The 26139-nt window shown below is 43.6% G+C and overlaps 1 protein-coding gene across 1 annotated transcript in view; it reads right to left on the reverse strand.

Annotated features, from left to right (window-relative positions):
- The window catches only part of Galnt17 (polypeptide N-acetylgalactosaminyltransferase 17), a 433180-nt gene that overhangs the window by 219370 nt on the left and 187671 nt on the right, over positions 1–26139 (reverse strand). Inside the window, exon 3 of the mRNA NM_145218.3 lies at positions 17977–18143. Within this exon, the coding sequence (NP_660253.2) occupies positions 17977–18143 (167 nt within the window). The remainder of the gene's footprint in view (positions 1–17976; positions 18144–26139) is intronic.

Below are 26139 nucleotides of genomic sequence, written 5' to 3' on the forward strand. Positions count from 1 at the left end.
CAACAACAAAAATGTCTAAATATTCTCTTTAAAATTGGGAGTTGGGGGTGAGGGAGATGGCTTAGTGGCTAAAGTACTTACTCTAATAGCATGAATAAGTGACTTTGATTCCCCAGAACTCATATTAAAAGGGGGGTGTGCAAGGCTGGATAGAGGGCTCAGCCACTAAGATCAGATACTGTTCTTATAGAGGACCCAGGCTTGCCTCCCAGAATCCACATGACACACACGAGAGAGAGAGAGAGAGAGAGAGAGAGAGAGAGAGAGAGAGAGAGAGAGAGACATATATAACTACAGAATAAAATAACTTCTTTACAAAATATATAGACAGAGAGGTAGCCCCCTTGAGTGGTTGTGAAGGGCATCCAGGTCAAGGAACAGTCAAAAGGATAATAAGCCTGGTGAAGCTGGCTTCAGCAAGACAGAGTCCCTACCCTGATAATCACTATGTTTTAAACATCCCAAGTACTCGGCTTGGATCTATCACTAATGAAATATTTATATCGCCAAATTGCTAACGAAGCTGAGTAAAAATGTCAGCTAATCAGGAAAAGCTCCAGAATACACTATTCAGTGAGATTAGACCCCCTTTCATAATCTAATGAGGATGTCTCACACACTTTAATGAGGCACAATCCTTTCTTTAATGCTTATTGGGTCTTTATTGAGGGCCGCTGACGACTGTGACTTTACCTAATTCAACTCTTCATACCCCCCTTGGAGACTCCGTTTAGGTTAAAAGGTGTTATGATCATCAGTTTATAGATGAGAAGATGGAAGTACAGGGAGGGTTTGTGTCACCCCAGTATTCATAGGATGGAAACCAAACCCCTGCCTGTGCACAATGAGATATTCTTGTAATATCAGCGCTTAGGATGCTGAGACAGGGGGATTATGAGTTCAAGGACAGACTAGGCTATAGAATGAGACAAAGCCCACAAATAATATTTAAAACAGAGTTAAGAATATAGCTCAAAAGTAGAAGGGCTACCTACAATCCCCCAGTAAGGGCCTGGGGGCATGGCTCAGTGGTAGAGTACCTGTCTAGAATCCTCCAGGGAGGAGCTGGTGTGTGGCTCAGTAGAACAGCTGTTCCCAGAATCACCCAGAGAATGGCCATGAGTGTCAGCAGCAGAACACTTAACAAGAATCCCACAGTAAAAGGCTAGGGTCATGGCTCAGCAGTAGGGCTCTTGCCTGGAATTTCAACTAAGGGTTGAGGGTGTGGCTCAGCGGTTGAACATCTGCCTAATTGTCCCAGTAATAGCCTGGGGTCATCACTTAGTGTCCTGGCTCTTGCCTATCATATACAAAGCCCTGTTTCAAGGTCCAATACTGTAACAATAGCAATAAAAGCTAACCTCCCTGATTAGAGACAGCTGTATAATGGGGAGTCTCATGAATAGGATAAGACTTTATGAAAGACCCAAAGAAGCTAGTTGGTCCCTTTCACTATGTAAAGACACAAGAGTAAAACGAGCCTTCACCAGACACCTAATCTGCTGGTACCTTGACCTGGGACTTTCTAGGTCTCAGAACATTAAGCACAAAATTCTACAGTTCCATTCTTGATTAATTATCCAGTCTTGGGTGTTTTACTGCAACAATGCATAGAGACCAAGAAAGAGTCAGTAAGCTTTCCAAGCCCATATTTCTAAGTGATTCCTTTGCCCACATCTTGTGAAATTATGAAATCTGATATCTGTCTGTTTGCAGGAACCTTCTGACACCTGACATGAACTTGTCTTGAGGACACATTCCTTCCAGAGGCTCCAAAGCACATTTGCTTGCAAAAAAGTTACCAGTGTGTACCACATTACATACTACCTAGGGAAATAGGGAGAACAAATGTGACTATGTATAAAGCACCCAGAAAAATACATGCCCTTTGTCCTACTTACATGTCTGTTGCTGTGAAAAAAATCCTGGCATCAAGCAGCTGAGGGGAAGAAAGATTTATTTCAATTCACAGTCCAGGTTACAATCTCTTATGGTGGAGGAGTCAGGGCAGAAGGTTCAAACAGCTAGTCACATCACATCTCCAGTCAAGAGCAGAGAGAAATGCATGCTCACTTGCTCACTTGCTTCACTGCCTATGCTAAGCTTGATTGCTCTATTCTTATGCATTTCGGAAACCCCCTGCCTAGGGAATAGTACCACCCACAGTGGGCTGGGCCTTTTCAAATCAATTAACAGCCAAGGCAATCCCCCACTGTACACCATAACATGTATAGAGGGAAATAAGAAAGGGGAAATATTGGGTGATAAGGAAGAGCTGGAGTTCAGGTGGTGGACCCTTGAGTCATAAAAAGATATAAAACTAATTGTTGTTCTATTTTTAAATATTTCATGGGTTTTTCATTTTTTATTTGTTTTTTTTATTGGTGGATAAGTATATAAAAATATATTCAATAGTGGAAATGTAAAATCCAATTGAAGTCCCAGAGCTTTAGAATGGCGACTTTATATAGAAATTCTTTTAAAAGTATAGACTTTGGGGTCTGGTCAATTTCATTGTGTAATTTTTCTTTTATTTGCAAGTTCTTTATAATAACATTTTAGTAAATATAAGATATTTTAAAAAACAAAGACAATCTGTTACAGACACATCCACAGGTCAGCCAATGCACACAATCCCTCACTGGGATGCTCCCTAGGTGACTCTACTTGTGCAAATTAACAAATAAGTCTAGCTACCAGATCATTCCATTTAAAACCCGAATTCCCAACAGTGAAGGGGAATGGGGGTCTACATCAGTCATAGGATGCTGATCCAGCATTACAGTTTCATGTTTTGGACTGGAAATAGATATTGACCCTTCTAAGTTGCTTTCCACTGACGCAGTCAATGCTTCAAGCAGAAGTGACTCATGGGCCAATCAAGATAGCATGGTCATCAGTGTGAGGCAAACCTTCTGGGGGTTTAGATAACACTACTGTGTTAGTTACTTTTCTCAAAGCTCTTGAACAAATGCCTTACAAGAAGAGGGGTATACCTTTGACCCACAGTTTAGAAGGATTTTGTCAGTCATGGCAGGGTGGTGGTGGTATGGCAGCAGTAGTGTGAGTTTGAATCTTCACGTCTGAGTGGATTAAGAAGCAGAGAAAGGGAAGGCGTCAGCTGACTTCCTCTTTATTCATTCTGAGACCCAGTCTATAGGACTGCCCTACCCACATTCAGGGAGGGTCTTCAGTCCTAAGTTAAACCTCTTTGGAAACAACCAGAGACACACTGATGAAACCAGAGGCATGTCTCCTAGGTGACTGGCAATCCAGCCAAGTTGGCAATGAAGACAAACCATCATAACCACCAAACTGAATGAGCCAAGGTGTTACAAAACTCTTGTGATACTAATGCCAAGACACAGGCACACGTCCATCTCTGAAATGCTAGGATGAAAGTAGACTCAGGGTGAGGACACATGCGGAAATGGCGTTGGGGACAGCTCAGTAGATAAAGTGCTTACTGTGTGCAAACTGGAGGACTGGAGCTCAGACTCTCAGAACCCAAGTAAAAGCCAGGCAGTGTGGTGGCTGCCTGTAATCTAGCACTAGAGAGGCTGACCCAAGTGATCTCTGAGACAAACTAGGTAGTTAGGCTGGTGGGACTCGGTGAGATCTGGGATCCATTAGAGACCCTGTCTCAGTACTTACAGAGGAGAATGATAAAGGAAGGCACATAATATGAGTACTTGTTCCCCACCACCACCTCTAGCACATGCATGTACACGCACATACAAGTGTGCTATACACATGGGAACACACACATACAGAATTCACTAACACAGAAGATGGCTATCTTACATATTTTATTCTCTGAGCATCTTCCAGTTTTACAGACTTAAATAATGTACTAGTTGACTATGGAGGCAAGGGCTGGAGTGAGGGGTTGGGTGGAAAGGGGCAAGAGTAAGAAGCTTCAAGAAGAATGGAGGAGATTTAAGAGGAATGTTTTTGTGGTATTGGAAAGCACTTACAAGGCAGCACTGTGGTGAGATAAAAGGAAGGAAACAAGAAAGCCAATGACAAGAGAAGAGACGGCATGTTTCTGAATACCAAAGTGCTGAACTCAATACACTGCCCCAAGTTGTGTGTCCATAAGAGGCTCCGGGAAAAGAAAAATCTCTATGGCTTTCAATTCTACTGTCAAAAAATTCCTGCTTTCTGCTTCATCCGTTCAGAGTTCCCCCCTTGTGCGCCAATGAGATGGTTCAGTGGGTAAAAGCACTCGACCCCAAACCTGACTACCTGAGTCCCATCCCTGACACTCGTGTGGGAGAACTGACCCACACAATTGTCCTCTGATTGCCACACATGTTCTGTGGCACACACACACATGCCCACAAATAAGTAAGTCAATAAATACACCTTCCAAACAGTAATAAGTACAAGTTACAGTATCTGACGACCAAGGCTCATAATGTCTACAGTGGTTATCCCAAAGTAAGATGGCATTTTCCATCCTGCCCATATGACAAGCAGCCAAGGCCTGGGAAGATGGCTCACTGGCTGAAGTGCCTGCCATGCTGTCATGAGCACATGAATTCAACCCTCAGAACTAATTTATCTAAAAAATAATGCTCAGCAAAAACTTGTAATCCCAGTTCTGGGGGAAGTAGAGACAGGAAGATCTCAAGGGTTTTTAGCTAGCAAGTATCACCTATTTCACAAGTTTCAAAATAATGAGAAGCTCTATCTCAAAAGAAAGAAAGAAAGAAAGAAAGAAAGAAAGAAAGAAAGAAAGAAAGAAAGAGAGAGAGAGAGAGAGAGAGAAAGGAAGAAAGGAAGGAAGGAAGGAAGGAAGAAAGAAAGAAAGAAAGAAAGAAAGAAAGAAAGAAAGAAAGAAAGAAAAAGGAAGGAAGGAAGGAAGGAAGGAAGGAAGGAGAAAAAAGTACATAGCACCTGAGAGATAGTATCTGAGCCTGTCCTCTGAACACTTGTGTGCAAGATTGCATGCATGTGCATGCACACAGACACACACACACATACACACACAGCGGGGGTGGAAGGGCAGTCCAATATCTGGTATCTGCAGCCGACCCTAACAACTTGTGGATTTAAGCGATAAAATTTGTCTACAGGCTGGAGTGTGTTTTTCTTTCATTATGTTTCTTATTTACTGTGATATTGATTCGGAATGCTCTGAAGCCAGCAAACCTCTTTCCCTTGAAATAGCAGGAGTCACCATCATTAAGGAGCCAAGCAGAACAAAACAGAGGACATGAAAAGCTCTCAAGACCACAGGGAGGTGTCTCAGCCCTGGACCGCTCCTTCCTTGGGTTTTCTTTAAATGCAATTGGCAGTCAGAGATGGGAAAACCAAAGCAAGTCAGGTGACTAATTCCCTTTCTCTGGCAATGTGGGGTCTGAGCTCATGGTGAGAGTCCCAGGCCTGAGTCAAATGCTCCAGTGGGGTTTCAGGAAATGCCCACACAGAAGTGTCTCAAGATGTTCTGGAAACAACTTGCAGAAATGGACACATGTCTTCTACTAAAGGGAGACTAAAGTGGAGTACCACTCAGTCAGAATAAACTTGCTCTACAACAGTGGATCTCAACCTTTCTAACGCCGCCACCCTTTACCACAGTTCCTCGTTTGTGGTGAGCCCAACCATAAAATTATTTCATTGCTACTTTGTAACTGTAATTTTGCTACTGTTATGAATTGTAATATTCCTATCTGTGTTTTCTGATGGCCTTTTGGAGGTTTCCGGCCACAAGCTGAGACCACTGCTCTACAAGAATCAAGAATCAATTCTTCAGAATCCACATTAAAAAAAAAAGCCAGATATGGTGATGTTTACTAGCAATCCTAGGTCTAGAAAGGTAGAGACGGGAGGATCTCTGGAGTATACTGGATAGCCAGTTTAGTCTACTTATCAAGAATCTTAACAGGAGACACTATCTCAGAAACAAACAAACAAAGAAACAAACAATGAAAGGTGAACAGCAAATCAGAACTGGAATTTCTCTGTAAGAGGCTGAGTGTGTGGCTCTTGAGTGTGTGATAGGACTTGCCTAGAATCCTCCAGTGAAGGGCTGGGGGCGTGGCTCAGTGGTAGAGCCCCTGCCTAGAATCCCCCAGTGAGGGGCTGGGGGCGTGGCTCAGTGGTAGAGCCCCTGCCTAGAATCCCCCAGTGAGGGGCTGGGGGCGTGGCTCAGGGTAGAGCCCCTGCCTAGAATCCCCCAGTGAGGGGGCTGGGGGCGTGGCTCAGAGGTAGAGCCCCTGCCTAGAATCCCCCAGTGAGGGGCTGGGGGCGTGGCTCAGTGGTAGAGCCCCTGCCTAGAATCCCCTAGGGAGGGGCTGGGGGCGTGGCTCAGTGGTAGAGCCCCTGCCTAGAATCCCCTAGGGAGGGGCTGGGGGCGTGGCTCAGCAGTAGAGCATTTGTATAGTCTCCCAGTGATGGGTTATATGAAGCCTTAGAACTAATCTTTAGGAGTTTAAAAATGAGTAAAACCACATAGAACGACATATAAACACAAAAAACTACAAAACAGTTGAAGTCAGGAGGAGTTCTTCAGATGAAATTCAAGACAACTTGAATATAATGGTGCTATAGCGTTTAGTGGGACGTTACCGTCATGGGAAACCAAGTGAAGGGACTTAGTGCCTCATTTTGTCATTTGCTACACATTTTTATTTGCTTCAAATTAAATGGGTTTTGTTACTGCTGTGTGTGTTCAGTGTTTATTTTTTCCCAAGATTTATTTTTAATTGTATGTATGTGTAGGTCTCTATGGGTGCATACGAGTGGCTGCAGGCATCCGTAAAAGCCAGACGAAGGTGTCAAATCTCCTAGAGTTGGAGTTACGGGCAGTTGTGAGCCACTCAAATTCAGGTCCTCTGCAAGAGCAGCAAGTGTTCCTAACCACTGAGCTGTCTCATGAGATCTTTATTCTTCTTTTTAAAGCCAGGTGGCATAGAGAGCTTTGGCTGGAGTGTTCTCTCTCTCTCTCTCTCTCTCTCTCTCTCTCTCTCTCTCTCTCTCTCTCTGTCTCTCTCTCTCTCTCTCTCTCAGATGTAGTTACATACATGGTCCTTATTTCTCACCACCCTGAACACAAACGGCCTAAAAAGTGCAGGCACGGAAATGCAAATGTGTCGCCTAGCCGTGATGACAGAGCCACTGAGCCTCTGCTGTCACATTGCCGTGATCAGGTTGGAGGCAACAACGAGAATCATTTATGATTAAGGAAGCTCTTTCCAGGCAGAAGGAGAGGTAGGTGCTGCTCACGGGAAAAGTGCCTGGCCAAGCATGGAGCCCTGTGATAACACCGTATCTCCTACCTCTGTCAATCAGAGCCTCCCCAACTCAGGGAGAATGTTATCTCCCCCAAACACAAGACTTCTTCTATCTCAGCAATTATAAACCCAGAAGAAAAGTGAACAATGCCAGGTGGATGCTTCTCCAAAGTCCTTTCTAGAAGACCAGAGGGTAGAACCTTCCACTCAGGAAAAAAAAAAAAGTTTTCTAACCCTAGCCCGACTTTTGAATACAACTAAACAAGAGCGGCTACCACCAGATGTACTCGTTCTAAAGATGGTATCAATGATGAGATATGTAGCCTACCAGATCACACAAAATCCCACAAGATGTAATGACTGGTAGCAGGTGGTGTGTTCGTTTCCTGGTATTAAAATGCATATCATACATATAGAGCAAAGGACTATTTTAAGTCACAGCTTTGGAGACTATAGGGTCTAATCAACATTATAAACTGAGTGATAAGCACTAGATATGGTGGTATACACTTTATGAGTCCCAGTGCTAGGGAAACTGAGGAAGGAGGAATATGAGTTGAAGGCTAGCTTAGGCTATATAGTAAGACACCATCTCAACAAAACCACAAACACAGCCAAGGTTGGAGATATAGCTCCACAACAAAACACCTCCCTCAAATCCCCCATGAGGGGCTGGAGGTGTGGCTCAGTGGTTGATCCACTACCTAGAATCCCCCAGGGAGGGGCTGGGGTGTGGCTAGGACACAATAGATCACATTTTAGCTATCTGAAGTGTTAAGGCCAGAGTATTGTACAGCTGTTGCCACCATCTCCAGGACATCTCTCTCTTTTTCTAACTGAACTTTGATGCTTATTAAATGGTAAGCCTCCATCCTCCCCCTAACTTCTGGTGTGCAAGTGCCATTTAAGGGGGTCATTAGGAGTAGAAAATAAGGATCAACAAATATCTTGGACATCTGGGGCAAGCTTCTAGCTCAGAAGATAAAAGGCAAAGACCAGAGAGAGAAAGGCCGTTTGTGGAAACAGACTGTTCAGGAAAAAACACTAAAAGCAAAATCTCTCTCACACACACACAAAGTATTACCATCCTACAGGGAATAAGGAAACATATTGCTTCCATTAAGTCAAGACAATATGTTATCAAAGAGAACTTTTTGGGTAATAAAAAAAAAAAAGCCTGGATCTAAAGCTATAAGAGCAGAAAAAGTTCAAGACGGGGGAAGGAGAAGGGAAGGAAGAAAGTGGAAGAAAAAGAAAAGGACACAGACAAATAAAAAAGATTTTTATAAGGAAAGAGGGGGAAATTAGAGAGTTTAGCTCAGCCAGTGGTTCTCAGCTTTCCTAAGGCTGAGACTCTTTAATACAGTTCCTCATGTTGGTGATCCCCCAATATGATTTCATTGCTACTTCATAACTGTAATTTTGCTACTGTTATGAATCATGATGTAAATATCTGATATGAGGAATATCTGATATGTGACCTGGGGGTCGTGACCCCCAGGCCATGTCCAAGGCTGGAACAATGGGCAACATGGAATGAGGAGGGAAGAACACACAGGGAAGGAGTGTTCTAGTTTCTTATCTGTTGCTATGATAAAGCATACTAACAAAAGAATCCTGGGGATGAAAGAGCTTGTTTTAATACTCCCAGGTCACTATCCACCCTTGAGGGATCCTGGGAAGGAATGTAAGACTCAAGCCTGAAGTAGAGCCATAGAGGAACACTGTACGCCGACTCACTTGAAGGCTCAAGTCCTAGCCCACCTGCCTAGGGAACGCACCTCTCACAGTGGGCTGAGCCTTTCTGCATCAATTGACAGTCAAAACAAATTCTCTGCAGACATGGTCACAGGCTAATCTGATCTGGGCATCATTCCCTTAAGGTTCTCTGGACAGATGCTCATAGGCTGTGTTAAGTTGAGAAGTCAGGCTAACCAGGATAGGGTGTAATCTCCCATATATGGCATTGAAGGGCAGGAGAAAAACACTTAAGTAGAGTGGGAGTCTCAGGGTGTGGGAAGGAAAGGGGAAGAGAAGGAGATGAGGGTCATGGTGAGGTGAATATTACCAAAGTATATTATTTGCATCTATGAAAATGGTATAATTAAACCTATCCCTCTATATAGTTAAATATATATTAATGAGAAAAAAATTAGGTGTGGTGATGTACACCTGTGTCGCAGCACTCGGGAAGCAAATACTGGAGATCAAGTGTTCCAGGCCAGACTGGATTTCATAGGAAGAATTCTCAAAAACAACAAAACCAAGTCAACCCAAAGACATTTACCCTCCCTGTAATCCCAGCCCTTGAGAGACCGAGGGGATCACTGAGAGTACGAGGGCTTCCTGTAGTAGAGGATAAAACCCTAACTTTGAAAAAAGCCAAGGGGCTCGAGAACTGATTCAGTGGTCAAGAGCACTTGCTGATCTCTCCGAGGACCCGAGTTTGGTTTACAACACCATGATGGACTATTCGCTGCCTGTAACTTCAGTGCTGAAGCACATGTACACACACGTACACACACACACACACTCTCTCTCTCTCTCTCTCTCTCTCTCTCTCTCTCCCTCTCCCTCTCTCTCTCTCTCTCTCTCTCTCTCTCTCTCTCTCTCTCTCGTGGACATACATACATGCAAACACATGTGCACATAATTGAAAGTGAAAATCATTTTTTAAAAAATCTTGTTTAAAAATCTTTTTTAAACAAGCTGGGCATGGTGGCACACGCCTTTAATCCCAGCATTCGGGTGGCAGAGGCAGGTGGATTTCTGCGTTCGAGGCCAGCCTGATCTACAGAGTGAGTTCCAGGACAGCCAGGGCTACACAGAGAAACCCTGTCTCGGAAAAAAAAAAAATCTGGAGACTGATTTTTTTTTTAAGTTAAAGTGTTTGTCACACACACACACACACATAAAGATTACAGTTGGGATCCCCCAAAACTCTACAAGTCTAGACCTAGAAATCAGAGACAGGTGATCCCCAAAATAAATTGGCTAAGTAGAATCCATATTGACTGGCTGTGGGTTTGACAGAGAGACACTGTCTCTATGACTAAGGTGTAAGAGTAATGAAAGGTGACTGCTGGTATGAATCTGAGCCTCCAAGTGGACTCCCAAGTACGTGTGGATACCAACATGGGTAAAATATACACATCTGCTTTGTTAGTTAGTTAGTTAGAGTTTCTATTGATGCAAAAAAAAAAAAAACTTGACCCAACAGGGGGCAGAAAGGGTTTACCTCAGCTTACAACTTTCAGGGAAAAGACTCAAGGCAGGAAGCTGGAGGCAGGAACTGAAGCCAAGGTCCTGGAAGAGTGCTGCTTACTGGCTTGTTCCTCATGGCTTGCTGAGCCTGCTTTCCCATCCAGGACTACCCATCATGGGCTGGGCCCTCCCCCATCAACCATTAATTAAGAAAATGTCTTACAGAGTTCCTTACAGGCCAATCTTATGGAGGTATTTTCTCAATTAAGATATTCTCTTCCAGATATATCTAGATTTGTATTAAGTTAACAAACCCAAATAGCTCATGTGTGTGCACACATGAAAAAGAAAAAAAGAAAAAGCAACCTAACTTTATTCTGGGGTCAGTCTTCTGGATGGAACATGACCAGGCTCATCATCATAGCACTCAACACTCTAGGGTGTGTGGGGGTGGGGGTGGGGGGTGGGGGGGGGAATGATGATTCTACAAGTTTCCAGACAGGAAGAAGAAAAGGGGAGAAAAATATGTAAAATGACCTGGGATTTGGAAGTCTTTGATTCTTCTTAAAACAAAACAACACCTAGCAGAACGAAAACAGCAGAGCAAAGCCACCAAAATTCTCAAAGAAAGCGACATTTAACTCCACCATTCATCATACAGAAGACAGGGAAAAGGTCATCTTTAGACCGGATCTCAAATGATTATCTCTACCTTGAAGTCTTTTCTCAGGAAGCCTCTACCTGTGTGGCACTTTACCTGCATAGGCACACTGAGAACAAGAGTCATCAGAGCAAAGCATCAGAGAGGAGGCAGGAAAGTACAAGAAGGATGGGGGAAGGAACTCCGAATGACAGCTGTGCACAGACCAGCCCTGCAGTAGAGCATTGAGACTTCAGGCAGACACCTTTCCAAGCATTCTCCAGTTCTCTCTGCCTACGACTGAGCCATACCCCCAGCTCCTTACTGGGGGATTCTAGGCAGGGGCTCTACCACTGAGCCACGCCCCCAGCCCCTCACTGGGGGATTCTAGGCAGAGGCTCTACCAAGGAGCCACACCCCCAGCCCCTCACTAAGGGATTCTAGGCAGGTGCTCTACCACTGAGCCACGCCCCTCAGCCCCTCACTGGGGGATTCTAGGCAGGAGCTCTACCACTGAGCCACACCCCCAGTCCCTCACTGGGGGATTCTAGGTAGGAGCTCTACCACTGAGCCATACTACAGGCCCTCACTGGGGAAGACTCTACCATTTTTCTGTGATCCAAGATCTTTTGTACTTCATAAAGCTTTTGAGATTATGTTGTCCAGGCTGATCTTAAAATCAGCATGTAATATATTCAAGACTTGAACTTGTGATTCTCATGTCTCTGCCTTTCTTAGAGTCGTCCCTAGGCCTGTTCCTAGGTCTCCTTCCCTAAGTCTGGCTAATGAATGGCTAAAGTGGACTCAGAATGGTGTGGAGGTACCAAGAGAACTATTTCCAGGAAGAAACTGATTACACAGCCAAATGCTATGAGTCCAGAGGAGCAGAAACTAGATCCACTGAGGATAAAGTATTGACTAGTTTTGCTTGAGTGATTTGGTTTGATGTAACAAGTACCAAGAATTGTACACTACTTGAACGTAACATATCACAGATATGGGATAGCATAGTCTTGTCAATTTCTCAAAAAAGATAAACAAAGCCATTGAAGGTTAATACAAATCATCAATGTGCAACCTGAATGAAAAATGTCCTCACGTAAAAATAAAACACTCCAGGCTGCAGAGAGAGCTCACTGCGTAAAAATATCTACTGTGAAGCCTTAAAACCTGAGTTCTACCTCTGGGAGCCACATGATGGGAGGAGAGGACCAGTTTCCATACATTTCCCTCTGATTTCAAAATGCATGCTCTCATGTGTACAGTGCCACCACCCACCAACTCCCCAAATCAAATTCAATTTAAAAAACTAGATTGGAGCTGGAGAGGTAACTCAGCAGCAATGCACATTGCCTGCTATTCCAGAGGACCTGAGTTCAATTCTCTGGACCCACACAGTATCTCACAACCATCTGTAACTCTAGCCCATGGGGATCTGATACCCTCTTCTGGTCTCTGAAGCACCACATATTTGCACAGATGTATATGAGGGAAAAGACCCATAGCCATAAAGTAAATGAATAGTCCCACCAGAGCTCTGTGTCCACGCCCTCCATTACTGCCTAAGACCAACTGAGATTAGGGCATAATGTAACCTTAGGATGGGCCATTCTACCTCATTAGAAGAAATCTGTAGATCTCCTTACAATGATGTCTATAGTCAAAACTGACTGTATTTTATATCTAAAGAACAAAAGCAGAATATTAACTCGTTTGCATTATCAGATCTTGACTATGTCAAGCTTACTCTCAAAATGAAGAAAGTGTAAATGAACATGTCTTTGGTTAGTGTCTGCAGTGTTTGTTTTTGCAATTATATTTGCTTTTTGATACGTCCACAGTTTCCTACAAAGAATATGCATCACTTTTAATATCAGGAAACAATTATTAGTCTGGAAAAGAAAGAGAATGTTTTCATCAAATTTTGAACAGAAGTTAAATGTGATTAACACCATGACTCTCTGAGAACTAAATTTGAGGTGAAAAAACAAATGCTTTTAAGATAAAGACAGCATTCTGAGGTAGTGAAAACTATGTTGAATTGTTGAATATAGAAGGCAAATGGGTACAAAAAAAAAAAAAAAAAAAAAAAAAAAGGACAAGAAGCAAAAATCAAACACCATTAAGAAGCCATGAAGAAGCAGTCATTGTAGGAGATTTGAAAACATCATTATCCCAGAGACTTAAGACACATGCAACTCTACTTAAATATACACACAGTTGATGTTCAGATGGGATTTAGGACTGTCATTATAGTGTGTGGGGTCATTAAATGTAGGGTATTTACATAAGCATAGCTATGAAGAGTGTCTCAGTAAAGACAACAGAGAGGGCACTGAATCCTATAAAATGGAAAGTGGTTGTAGACTGAAGAAAATGTGGAGACTAGAGGCCAGAAATGATAAGAAAGGAGTAGTATTTATATAGTTAAATCTGGTCCCCTGGGTCATTGAGGTTGAACTGAATCAAACACTTCTCTCCTTGCTTTCTTCTCCACTAGTTGCCATTTCCTGGTACAAAGATTTATTTTTGTCTCTTGAACTATGTGTATGTATGTGAATCTGCATGTGGGTATGTGCATATGGGTGCAGGTGCATACAGAGGCCAGAAGAGGGCAGCAGATTCCTGGGAGCTAGAGCTCAAGTCTCCTGGATGAGCAGCAAATGCTCTTAGCCACTGAGTCATTACACCAGCCCTTCTTCTAATCTTTATCAAGCCAGAAGCTCCACCTGAACTAGGCTCAAGGCTTGGTTATTTCATCCGAGGATTCTACAATGTGACCCCCACATTTTCTCCATCAGAATTGCCTCGGAGACTGTGAGACATAAAGTTTCACATTTCCCATGCTGAACCTCTTAGAACAGAGTTTTCTTAGTCATGGGGCTACAGAAGGTTCTGATGTTAAAACACCTGATATTTTAACATCAGGTACAGGGTCAGATCCTGTTTTTCTAGCTGGGTTGCCCTGTCTGGCTTTAGTGGGAGAGGATGTGCCTAGTCCTATAGTGACTTGATATGCCAAGATGGGTTGGTACCCAGAGGTGGTGGTGGGTGGTGGGGCATATGTGAGGTGAGGACTGGGAGGATGGGGGGTGGGCTGTGATCTGGATATAAAGTGAAGGAGCGGGCAGGATGTGTGCATGCTAGTGCTCAGCTCACCTGATTGATCCTCTGTCACACAGACCAGACCCAGAATGCTGATGCTCACAATGAAAGGATCTTCTCACATTGATTAAACCAACCAAGAAATACACTTCCTGTGTTAACTAATCTTAGGTCAACTCGACACACAATCTAGAGTTATCTGAATGGATAGAACCTTGAGAAATTGCCTCTGTAAGATCCAGCTGTAAGGTATTTCTTAATTAGTGATTGATGAGGGAGGACCCAGCCCATTGTGGGTGGTACCATCCCTAGGCTGGTGGTCCTGGGTTCTATAAAAAAGCAGGCTGAGCAAGCCTGCTTTCCATGGGAAGTAAGCCAGTAAGTAGCATTCTTCTATGGCCTCTGCATTAACTGCTGTCTCTGGGTTCCTACCCTGCTTGAGTTTCTATCCTGACTTCCTTTGATGATGAACAATAGGGAAGTGTAAGGCAAATGAACCCTCTCCTCTCCCACTGTGAAGAGCCCTGCTATTAAGGTTGCAGTCCTCCATGATTGATGGCTTTCCAAGCTCAGTGTATAATGGAGGACTCCCTTTCTCAGGAGGGCTTCCCTGTCTTTGCCTGACTTTGTCTGGAGAGTGTCCCCGAACACGTGGCTGGCCTTGTCTGAAAAGTGACCTTATATAGAGCTCTCTGAAAAGCTGCATAAATTCCTCTCTGGCTTCCTGATTGCATGATAATTAGGTACTGTATTATAACCAATCAGCCCTTCCTGCCCACTTGATGCTGTGACCAATTAACCCTTTCCACATCTACTCCTAAAAAAACCCTTATATACCTGTCCCTGGAACAATAAAGTAGACTTGTCTGAAATCCTTCTGAATCCTGCTCCCTTTGTCCTTGTGGGCTGGTGGTCAACAGCCTCCAAGGAGAAGGGAGGGTTCCATCCAACTTGCTTTTTGGTCATGTTGTTTCATTGCAGCCATAGAAACTCTAATTAAAACATCCCTAGACCTATCCACAGTCTCATCCCTCAGTGAGATTCTTTTCTCAGGTGACTCTACATTTTTGATCTTAGCCATTCTGACTGGAGTTCAAGATTATCCTCAACTACACAGCAAGTTTGAGGCCAGCCTGGGGCTATATAAGACCATGTCAAGGAAGGAAGGAAGGAAGGAAGGAAAGAAGGAAGGAGAAGAGAGGATGGAAGGAAGGAAGGAAGGAAGGAAGGAAGGAGAAGAGAGGAAGGAAGGAAGGAAGGAAGGAAGGAAGGAGAAGAGAGGAAGGAAGGAAGGAAGGAAGGAAGGAAGGAAGGAAGGAAGGAAGGAAGGAGAAGAGAGGAAGGAAGGAAGGAAGGAAGGAAGGAAGGAAGGAAGGAAGGAAGGAAGGAGAAGAGAGGAAGGAAGGAAGGAAAGAAGGAAAGAAGGAAGGAAGGAAGGAAAGAAAGAAAGAAAGAAAGAAAGAAAGAAAGAAAGAAAGAAAGAGGAAGAAAGGAAGAAAGAAGAAAAGGGTAATGGATAAAGGGCAAAAAGTAGGAGTATTAAAATCTAGTCAGTGGTCATTTTTTATACATTGGATGATGGTCCGCAGAAGACAGATTACTGGACCCAGGAGCACTGTTCACCAAGTCTTTGGGAATTAGTCAGCCCTTCTGGAGAGGCAAGAGAATCTTGATCAATTCTAAGCTGATCCAAACGTGATCTTTTGGAGATCAGGCTTCACAAAGGATTCATCTGAGCTCACCTTCATCCCAACCTGAGAGCACCTTGTGGGATAATTCTTCTGCTCAGAGCAAGAGGCTTAGGCCATTCCTAATCCTACAGATACTTGGAAGATTAGCCTCCTGGACCTTCAGCAGGCTCGCTCTGCAGTTGTCCTGTCTGACCTGAGCTCAGAGGGCTTTCTCCCTGCGGTAAGCATGCTGAATTTTGTACATTGTGAGCAGATACAAGAGCACATTTCTGTCTACCTCCACACCCAAATGTCCTTTTGCCTGCCATTCTAGTTTTATAATGGTCCTGTAACTCTTGCTTGCTTTCTATTTTAGCTGATTCATTCTTTCTAGGTGTGCTGAACTCAAAAGATCAACTAACACGGCTCGTTTTCATCTGCCATCATTTTGGGTTCAGTGGTCCAGGGAGGGGATTCTAATGTAAGATGTGTTCTGAACAAAGCATGTGCATCCATGAGTGTGTGCATGTGCACATGGGTACATGCACATGTACATGCGTATATGCATGCATGTCTGTCTGTCTGTTCAGGCCAAAGTTCAAGGTTAGGCGTCCTCTTTAATCGATCTCCACCTTTATATTTTGAGCCTCTTACTGATTCGGTGCAGCAAACGTTTTCTTTTTAAAATTTATGTCTTGGAAAATATGAATGGAGACAGTATTAAAAGGCGGAGGGGGAAGAAAACAGACTTTCCTTTGGGTGTTCTTTGAGTATTATGAAAAGGGGAAGTAACAGGTCTTAGCTGAGGAATTTACTCCTGTTTGTTTTGTAATTAAGTTCTCAGCATGTAGCCTAGACTGGGAAAGAACTTGCTACTGGAGCCCTGGTTAGCCATGAATGCATGCATGTTCCTCCTCTCCCAGCCTCCCAAGTGCTAGAATTCGAGGTGTGGGCCATGATGATCGACTCCACTAACTTTATTTACACATTTATTGAATTTTACATGCATATGTGCACTTGTTTGTGTGTGTGTGGAAGTGCACATACTATACACATGCATGTGGAGGCCATAGGACAACCTCAGGTATCATTCCTCAGGAGCTGTCTCTCCACTTTGATTTTTTTTTTTTTTTTTTTTTTTTTTTTTTTTTTTTTTTGAGAAAGGGTCTCTTCACTGGCTTTGAGTGCGCCAATTAGGTAAGGCTGGGTGGTAAATGTGCCCCAGGGGTTTGCCTGTTTCTGCTTCTCCAAGGTCTGGATGATAAACACATGTCAACATGTCACACCTGGCTTTTTAAAAACATGGGTTCTAACCAGGTATTGTGGTACATGCCTTTAAATCCAGCACTAGGGAGGCTGAAGCAGGCAGATCTCAGAATTCGAGCCCAGCCTGGTCTACAGAGTGAGTTCCAGGACAGCCAGGGTACACAGAGATTCTGTCTCAAAAAAGAGTGTGTGTAGGGGCGGCGGAGAGGCTCTGAGAAATCAGATTCAGCTCTTCATGCTTGCTGGGAAGGCATTTTACCTACTGCAGTCTACCCAATAATTTTATAAGAGCCTGCTCCAGTTTCGTCTTTTGTTGCTGGGATAAAACACCTTTGCCAAAAGCATAGGGGAAGGAAGAGTTTATTTGGCTCACAATTCAAGGTCAGAGTCCATCAACGTGGGGCAGTGAAGATGCAATCAACTACTCACATCAGACCCACAGTCAAGAGTGGAAACAGATAGGTCTTGCTTGATTGTTGCCATTTGACTTTCTCCTGGCTTATACAGTTCAGGATCCCCTTCTTAGGGAATGATGCCACCCACAATGGGCTGGACTCTCCAAATCATCTAACAATCAAGACAATCCTTCATAGATGCGCCCGTGGGTCAACCTGATTTAGATAATAGACTCTCTTCCTAGGTGATTCTAGGTTGTTGTATCAAGCAGACAGTTAAAACTGATACGGCACAGATCCCTAGAAGATTGGAATAGTAATGAACCAATGTCTGCTAAGACTCTCCCTTCCTCCAATATGTTCCAGGGAGCCAAAGACTGGGACACCAGCATGGTTCCCTTGGGAACAGAAGCAGCATTTCTTGAGTCCTGAAGACACACTGTCCTCGCCCATACCTTCATCACTGTTGTCATCCACCAGGATGATCTCCTTCAGCAGGTGTGTGGGTGTGTGATTGACAGCGCTGTGGACTGACCGAAGTATCACAGACAGGGCCTCATTCACGAAGATGAAGATGATGGATATCTGGGGCAACTCCTTGGAATATTTGAGCTCCTTACACCTGGGGAAGGGAGAACAGGAAAGCTATCAGAGGAAGCAGGATGGCAAAGGAGGGGCTGGAGAGATGACTCAGAGATTAAGGGCACTGCTCTTGCTGAGGACCCTGAGTTGGTTCCCAGCACCATGTGAAGCAGCTCCCAAAGTACTTGCAACTCCAGTTCAGGGGGATCTGATACCTTCTCTTAGTTTCCACAGGTACCTGCACATGCATATACTCAGGCACACAAACACATGCACATAAAACAAATCTTAAAAAAAAAAAAGTAAAAGAAAGCATATGCAATATGGCTGAACACAGGATTTTAGCCAATTTCCTCACTAGGTTTTGCCAAGGCAAGGATTCATCACTCTCCCTTGGCTCTCCATCTTTCTCTCTCATTCTTTATTCAAGGCTTCTGGTAGCCTAGGCTGACCTTGAACTCACCGTGTACCTGAGGATAACTTCGCCCTTGTGATCCTCCTCCTGTCTTCACTCCTTGGGATACTATTACAGATGTACACCACCATGTCCAGATTACATGTTGTTGGGTATGCAACAAGGATTTGGTGCATGCTAGGAAGCACTCTACCATTATGCTATGTATGTGTCCAGCCCTCCCTTAGTGTTTTCTTCACTAAACCTTGTGAAATAAACCTAAGCAATAAAGCATTAAAAGAATGCAGCCTACTTCACCCAAATTGATCATCCCAAAGGGGGAAAACACTATTGGGGCATACATCCACCTGTACCCACTTGTATCACATCCCTGCTTTGACAATCTTAGGGTTAAAGTCTGAAATGTCCCATAGTCTGATGTCCTGAGAGGTTTATTGGAAAACCAACTCACAGGTGGGAAGATGGCCCAGTTGATAGTATTTGCTATGCAAGTATGAGGACCCAACTTCAATGTCCAGAACCCATATAAAAAATATGTGGTGGTAACATGTCTGTAACCCTAGTGCTGGGGAGGCAGAGACAGGCAGATCTCTAGGGTTCTTTATCTATTCAAACTATCTAGTTGATGAGTTCCAATTTGTAAGAAACCATGTTAAAACAAAAACAAGGTAAGATCTGGGGAGATGGGCTGGCGAGATGGCTCAGTGGGTAAGAGCACTGACTGCTCCTCCAAAGGTCCTGAGTTCAAGTCCCAGCAACCACATGGTGGCTCACAACCACCCGTAATGAAATCTGCCACCCTCTTCTGTTGCGTTTGAAGTCAGCTACAGTGTACTTGTGTATACTAATAAATAAATAAATCTTAAAAATAAAAGATCTGGGGAGATCTTGCAGTACAAGCATGAGGAGTGGAGTTTGGACTTCTAGAAGCTATGAAAATGCACACTGGGGTGGAAGTTCACTTGTAATTCCCGGCTTGGAGGGCAAAGATAGAGTTCCCAGAACAAGCTGACTAGAGAGACTAGGCCATATCAGCAAGCTCTGGGTTTGATTGAGATGCCCTGCCTGGGTAAATAAGGTGGACGAGTGATGGAGAATGATTCCTGATATCAATCTCAGACCTCCACATGCGTGCACACACATGTGCACCCACACACACATGAACCCCCCCACATACACACCTGAATAATGCACATACATCCAAGCACACCCTACACACAAAAGTAAAAATAAAGGGACTAGAGAGATGGCCCAGTAGATGACAGCACTGGCTGCTCTTAAAGAAGAGCCAGGTTTGATTCCCTGTACCCGTATGGTAGCTCAGAACTGTCTGTAAATCCAGTTCCAGGGAATCTTGAACCTTCTTGGGCCTCCAAGACTGCCACGTACACATGTGGCGCACACACACATACGTGCAGACAAAACACCTACTCACATAACAAAAATGTAAAAATTAAATATGGAAAGAAAATAAAAAATAGACATAACCGAAGAAATGATAGTTGACTATTTGCACATGTATAGACACCACATTCACACACACACACAAACACCTCAGAAACACACACACACACACAAACACCTCAGAAACACACACACACACACACACACACAACACACACACATATATATACACACACATACACACACACATACACACACACACTTATGAATGCACAAAGAAATACAACAATCTAACTCATCTTGTCTCTATGAGACTTCACAGTAGATAGAAGGAAGCCTGAAGGACCTAACAAAGGAAGGGAGGGAGTAGGAGGGACATGCTGGGGAGGGAGGGAGAGATGCATCTGTTTCTTTATGCTGAACAGCTTGGGCTGTGTCAGGCTGTATGAATCACACCAGCAATTTTCAAAAGAAAATAAAGTTTTGTTACGATATACATCCCTGCCTCCTGAGGAGACTGCTCAGGGATTCATGGATCACACAGCCTGGTTTTTGTTATGGCCCTGTCAATCCATTGTCTGGGGATGCAGGAGAGAGAACAATGGCCATCGTTAGGCTCATGAGCTATTGGCCAGGGTCATCTCATTGGCTGGGTGGTGATCCGAGGAATGATGGCATACAAGCAGGTCTCTCAGGACTCGCTCTTGCAGCCTTAGCTTGAGAGTCTGACAGCTGCTCCCTCTCAGGCCATTACTCGCCATACTGAACATGAGAAATGAGAGTGTATGTTGCTTATGCCCAGCTACCCCAAACAACTAACTTCTTTGGTCCTGTTTTATTTTTCATATAAATTACTTTTGATACAGAGTCTCAGGTCACCAGGTTGGCCAACGTTGACTTTGAATGTTTGATCTTGCTGTCTCCATCCGATTAGAGGTGTGTACCACCACACCCGATTTGAGTGATGCTGGGAACGGGACCCCAGACCTTGTGCATGCTTGGCAAGCACTCTTCCAACTGAGCCACTTTCCCAGTGCTGGTCTGTTATTTAACAGCCTCTAGTTTTTGTAGGCAAGAAGGAAAGCTAGAGTTCTCTCTTTACTCAATGCCATCTCTACCCATGAGCAGTGGAGTCTGGTTGTTCTCCAGGATGGTGTTTGTGCTCAATCTTGGGTGTCAACTTGGTCGGATTTGGAGTCAACTAAGAGACATTCTGCTGGATAGACTCTTCCCTCAGAGTGGGATCCACCTTCTACAACAGCCTAACTAAAAAAAAAAAAAAAACCCAGATGGAAAAATATCATTGCTTGCCTTCATTCACTTCTAGATGGTGGTGCATTTATGCTGGGATTCTGATGCTTTAGCCTCTTTCACTAATGTCAGCTTCTTCAGCCTTCTAAAGTGGCTCTCCAGGGACTACCCAAGCCTTTACCATTCATTCAGGCTACTGAGGCATCCAGTGTCATAGACTGAGCAGCTACCATGTTCCTAGCCTCTTCAGTATGAAGACAGCCATTGTTGAACCACCTAGTCTGTATCCTGTAAGCTAATGGACAGACACCATTTTATAATATATATTCACTCTATCAGTTCTGTTCTCCTAGAGCAGTGGTTCTCAGCCTTCCTAATTCTGTGACACTTTAATACAGTTCCTCATGTTGAGCTCACTCCCCTGATCGTAAAATTATTTTTCGTTGCTACTTCATAACTGTAACTTTGCTGCTGTTATGAACTTTAGTGCAAATATCTGTGTTTTCTTATAGTCCTAAGTGACCCCCATGAAAGGGTTTTCAACTGTAGCTCCTTTCCCTGAGAGATGAATCCAAGCTAAACGGTACTCTGGGGCAGGCATCTTGGGAGAGAGCTTACCCTCTCTTCATAAAAAAAGCATGCATGACCACACATTTCCTGTCTTGTCAGCCTCCCAAACTACAAAGCCAACTATGTAGCTTACGAGCTATACGCGTACCCCCAATCTTTTGTTTTCCTGAGGCATGGTGTGTTGACTAGTTTTAACTGGCAACCTGATACAAACTAGAATCACCTGGGAAGGGTCTCAATGAGGAATTATCTAAATCATACAGGCTTGAAGGTGAATCTGTGGGAGATTGTCTTTATTGTTAGTCAATGAAGGAAGACCCATTCCATTGTGGGTGGTACCATTCCCTAGATAGGGATTCCCAAATGATTTGAGAGGAGAATGCCAACAGATATAAGCAAGTAAGCAAGCAAAGATTCATGTGTTTACTCTAATTACTCTTGACTGTGAATGTGATGCCTTAGGTTCCAGCCTTGATTTCCCTAAAGCAATGGACTGTAACGTGGAAGTGTAAATGAACCCTTTGGCCAGCATGTTTTATCACAGCAGCAGAAAGGAAACTAGAATATGTGGCCTCACTATGCAGCCTAAACTAGGTTGGAATTTGTTGGGTAGCTCAGGCTGGCCTTGAACTCATGACCCTTCTGCCTGTAAAATTATACAAGACAGAAGGTCCATGTAAGGATAATGCACTATTTGTTAGAAAGTTCTTCCATAGTTGGTGCATAGAAAGTTAGGAGGATAAAAGAATTGGTGTTAGAGCTAAGACCCTCGTATCAGGAGTAGAAAATGTATCGCACAAACATCAAACACCTCACCATTGATCATGGAGTGTTGTAGGTACCCCTTCTACCAACACATTCTCAGATCTGGTCCCCAAAACAATGCCTTTCCTTTGGATAACTAGTCAGTAACTAATAAATAGTCTTTTATGCAAACAGAGATTGTTGGCAGGGACAGGATCTGCATTGGTTACTTTTTTGTTGCTGTGGTAAAACTTCATGATCAAGAAAACAAAGAGAGTTTATTTTAAACTTATGGGTGTAGATGATTAGAGTCCATGATGGCACATCAGAGGTAGCAGGTGGAAGGTAGTTGGAGGGGCAAGTGGAGAGAGCTCACATCTGGAACCAAAAAAAAAAAAAAAATAGTAAGCAGAGAGGGCTGGAAATGGCATGAGCCTTTTGAAAACTCAAAGCCTGTCCCCAGTGACATACTGCTTCTAGCATGCCATATCTCCTGAGCCTCCCGTAAATAGCTACCAACTGGAGATCAGATATTCAAATGCCAGAGAATTGTGGGAGACATCAACCTCAAATCATCAGAGAATCTTAAGTCAGGGTCAATTTTAATCAATGCCCAAGACCTAAAGGAGGATCTAGAGAAATTAGACACTAGATTTCTATTTAAAAAAAAAAAAAAAAGAGGTCTGCTGGACAAAATAGATTCTCAATGAAGTTGTCCTATGAAGAAAAGAAACTAAAAATTTTTTAAAAAGGTCACAAAAAGAGTCTAAGAGACTGAAAATGTACAGGAGTGCAATGAAATTCTGTCCTCTTCTGGCAACAGGAAATGGCCATTCTGGTCATAAACTCATAGCAGCTGTGCCCTGCTTGGAAGGGGCTCCCAAGACTCTACTCCTCCCTGGGGATCTACAGTCAGTCAATGGTTGCTGGGAGAAACATTTCCTTCAGTAGTCAAGGCACTGGTAGGTTTCTTTTGGCCCTATTAATAACCCATTAATTGATTAAGGATACACAGTAGCTCATTAATTAATATTTGTTAATTAAGTGAGTATAATTATTCAGGCACATGGAGCTGACTAATTAAAACTGACTGGATCACTTTTTAAAAAAGCAAAATAAACAAAAAAAGACATAAAAATAGGAGATGGGCTTTTTTGTTTGTTTTTGGAAAGAAGGGGATCAATGGGAATGAGAGTGAGATAAAAGATGGTAATGGAGTGACTCGAACAAAGTACGTTATGCGTGTATATGGAATTATCACACAACAGTACCAATGAAAGACTTTGTGGCTCAGGCTTCTGAAGCACTGAGCTCTCATTGCGGCTGTCTGTCCTGTCTGTGGTCCCAAGATGTGACCATCAAACTCTGGGTAACCAACATCATCCCCTCCCCCTCTTCACAACCAGATGGACTGGGTTCATTTGACTCCAAAGATGCCCAGACAGTTACCTCATGGATGGAGACTTAGAGATGGACCAGCCAATGAGTTCTCCAGAGAACCACAGGGGCAGTGGAAAAAAACAGAGATGCCAGATGGAGTTTGAGTTTATCACGAGACAGAAGCTCTATAGGCAAATGGTAGTCTTGCTTCACAATGTAAGGATGTGTGCTTAAATATGAGTAAGATGGAAACTACCATTTAACCAGAAGGAAAAAACTAAATCAAGGTGGGTGTGCTAAGGAAAAAGCTAAATCAAGGTGGGTGTGCTGGCACATGCCTGCAATTCCTGTACTCTGAAGAAAGAGACAGGAGGATTGCTGCAAGTTTAAGGCCACTCTGGGCTACATAGTAAATTTAAATTCAGCCAGAGCTACATGGTGAGATCCTGTCTTAAAAAGCCAAAAATAAAGAAAAGGGAATAAGCTTGCTCACAGCTCTCTCCATCTCTCCCTCTTTGTCTTTCCACCTCTGTCTCTCTACCTTTCTCCCCCCCCCCTCCTCTTTATTTCTCTCCATCTCTGATCTCTTGTTCTCTCCTTTTCTCTCTATCCACCTGTCTTTCCATCTCTCATCTCTATCTCCCTGCATGTTTTCCCCATCTCTCTATTCCCTGCTCCTGCCATTTCTTTCTCTCTCCCCATCTCTTATCTTTCAATATCCCTCTGTCTCTTTCTCCATCTGTCTTTCCATTTATCATCTTTTTCTTATTCGTGTATCCCTCCATCTATCTTAATTTCCCTCCCTCTTTTTCTCCATCTCTCTCTACATCTTTCTCTTTTCCCTTCTCTTTTTCATCACACACATACACATATGCATACCACATACCACACACACATTTGGACACACACATCACAATTCCACTCTGTGTGTCATATATACAAACCCCTCCCCCCTCTCTCTCACACACACACACACACACTCCCTCTTGTCCACCTTCCTCTGGGGAGCCATGCCTAACATGCTGCCCTTTACTTTGGGAGACAGGATTGCACTGATTGAAGTGTCTCACCTTATGAAACATCATCACTTTGATCCTTCCTTCCTGTCAGAGCCTCAAAGTCTCTGACTCACCCTGAGGAATACTCAGAACTACCTTATTAGGAATACTGGTGCTGAAGTACAATCATCTCCACATTCCCCTGGCCTTTGCTGGCCTGCTCTACAATGCTAGAAATGCTGTATTCTGATACTTCCAGCTCTAACTATTAGAGTGTCCTTCCTTACCAGTTTCCTCTCCTTGCTCCCCAGGACCCTTTACATCTCCAGTTCCTAGACTGCTCTGGTTTTCCCTCTATCTGTTAGCCTTTCCCTGGTGTGTAAGTCACTTCACTGCTGTACCGAAATATCGAACAAAAGGCAACCTAAGAATAAAGGGTTTATTTCAATCACACTTTGCTGGTATATGCCATCATGATCGGTAAGGCATGGTGGGAGAATCAGGAGACAGATGATCAACGCCAGAGATTGCATTGAAAGCAGACAAAAATGATTGCTGGCATTTAGAATGGATATTTCTACCTGAGTAACCTACCTAAAACCCCCTTACAGTCATGCATGGAGGTGGGGAAGACACAGCCGCAGGGGGATTTTAGTAGTGCAAGGATTAGTTTCAATTGTCAACTCAACATAACCTAGAAATACCCTGGAAGAGATCTCAATGAGGAATTGTCCAGATAAAGTTGGCCTGTGGGCATGGGGATTGCCTTGAATATCTTAATTGACTTGGGGAGACTCAGTCCACTGTGGGCAGCACCATTCCCTATGATGGGGTTCTGAACTGTATAAAATGAAAGAGCATGAGCCGAGTATTAGGTAGGCATGCATTTATTTCTCTGTGTTCTTGACCATGGATATGATGTGAGTAGGTGTTCTTGACCTTCCCACAATGGTGATCAGTGGCCTGGATTTGTGAGCTAAAATGACCTCCTTTTACCTTCAGGGTTTTTTGTTTGTTTGTTTTTGTTTTTTCTTTTTATCATACAAACAGAAGTGAAATTAGAATGAAAGCTCTGACTTAAGACGTGGATTTGTTCATTGATAGATTCATGACACAGTGGCCTTATGGGGAGGCGGTGAAAGGTGGGAGGCAGAGCTCAGAGGAAGTAGGTCACTGGGGTTCCTGGGAGCCATATCTTATCTTGCCTGTACTCTCTCTTCCCACTTCCAACCTGTTGTGATAAGAGGGGCTGTACACACCCTGAAAGCTCTAGT

Source organism: Mus musculus, chromosome 5 (genome assembly GCF_000001635.26).
Source record: "Mus musculus strain C57BL/6J chromosome 5, GRCm38.p6 C57BL/6J".
NCBI classification, from domain to species: Eukaryota; Metazoa; Chordata; class Mammalia; order Rodentia; family Muridae; genus Mus; species Mus musculus.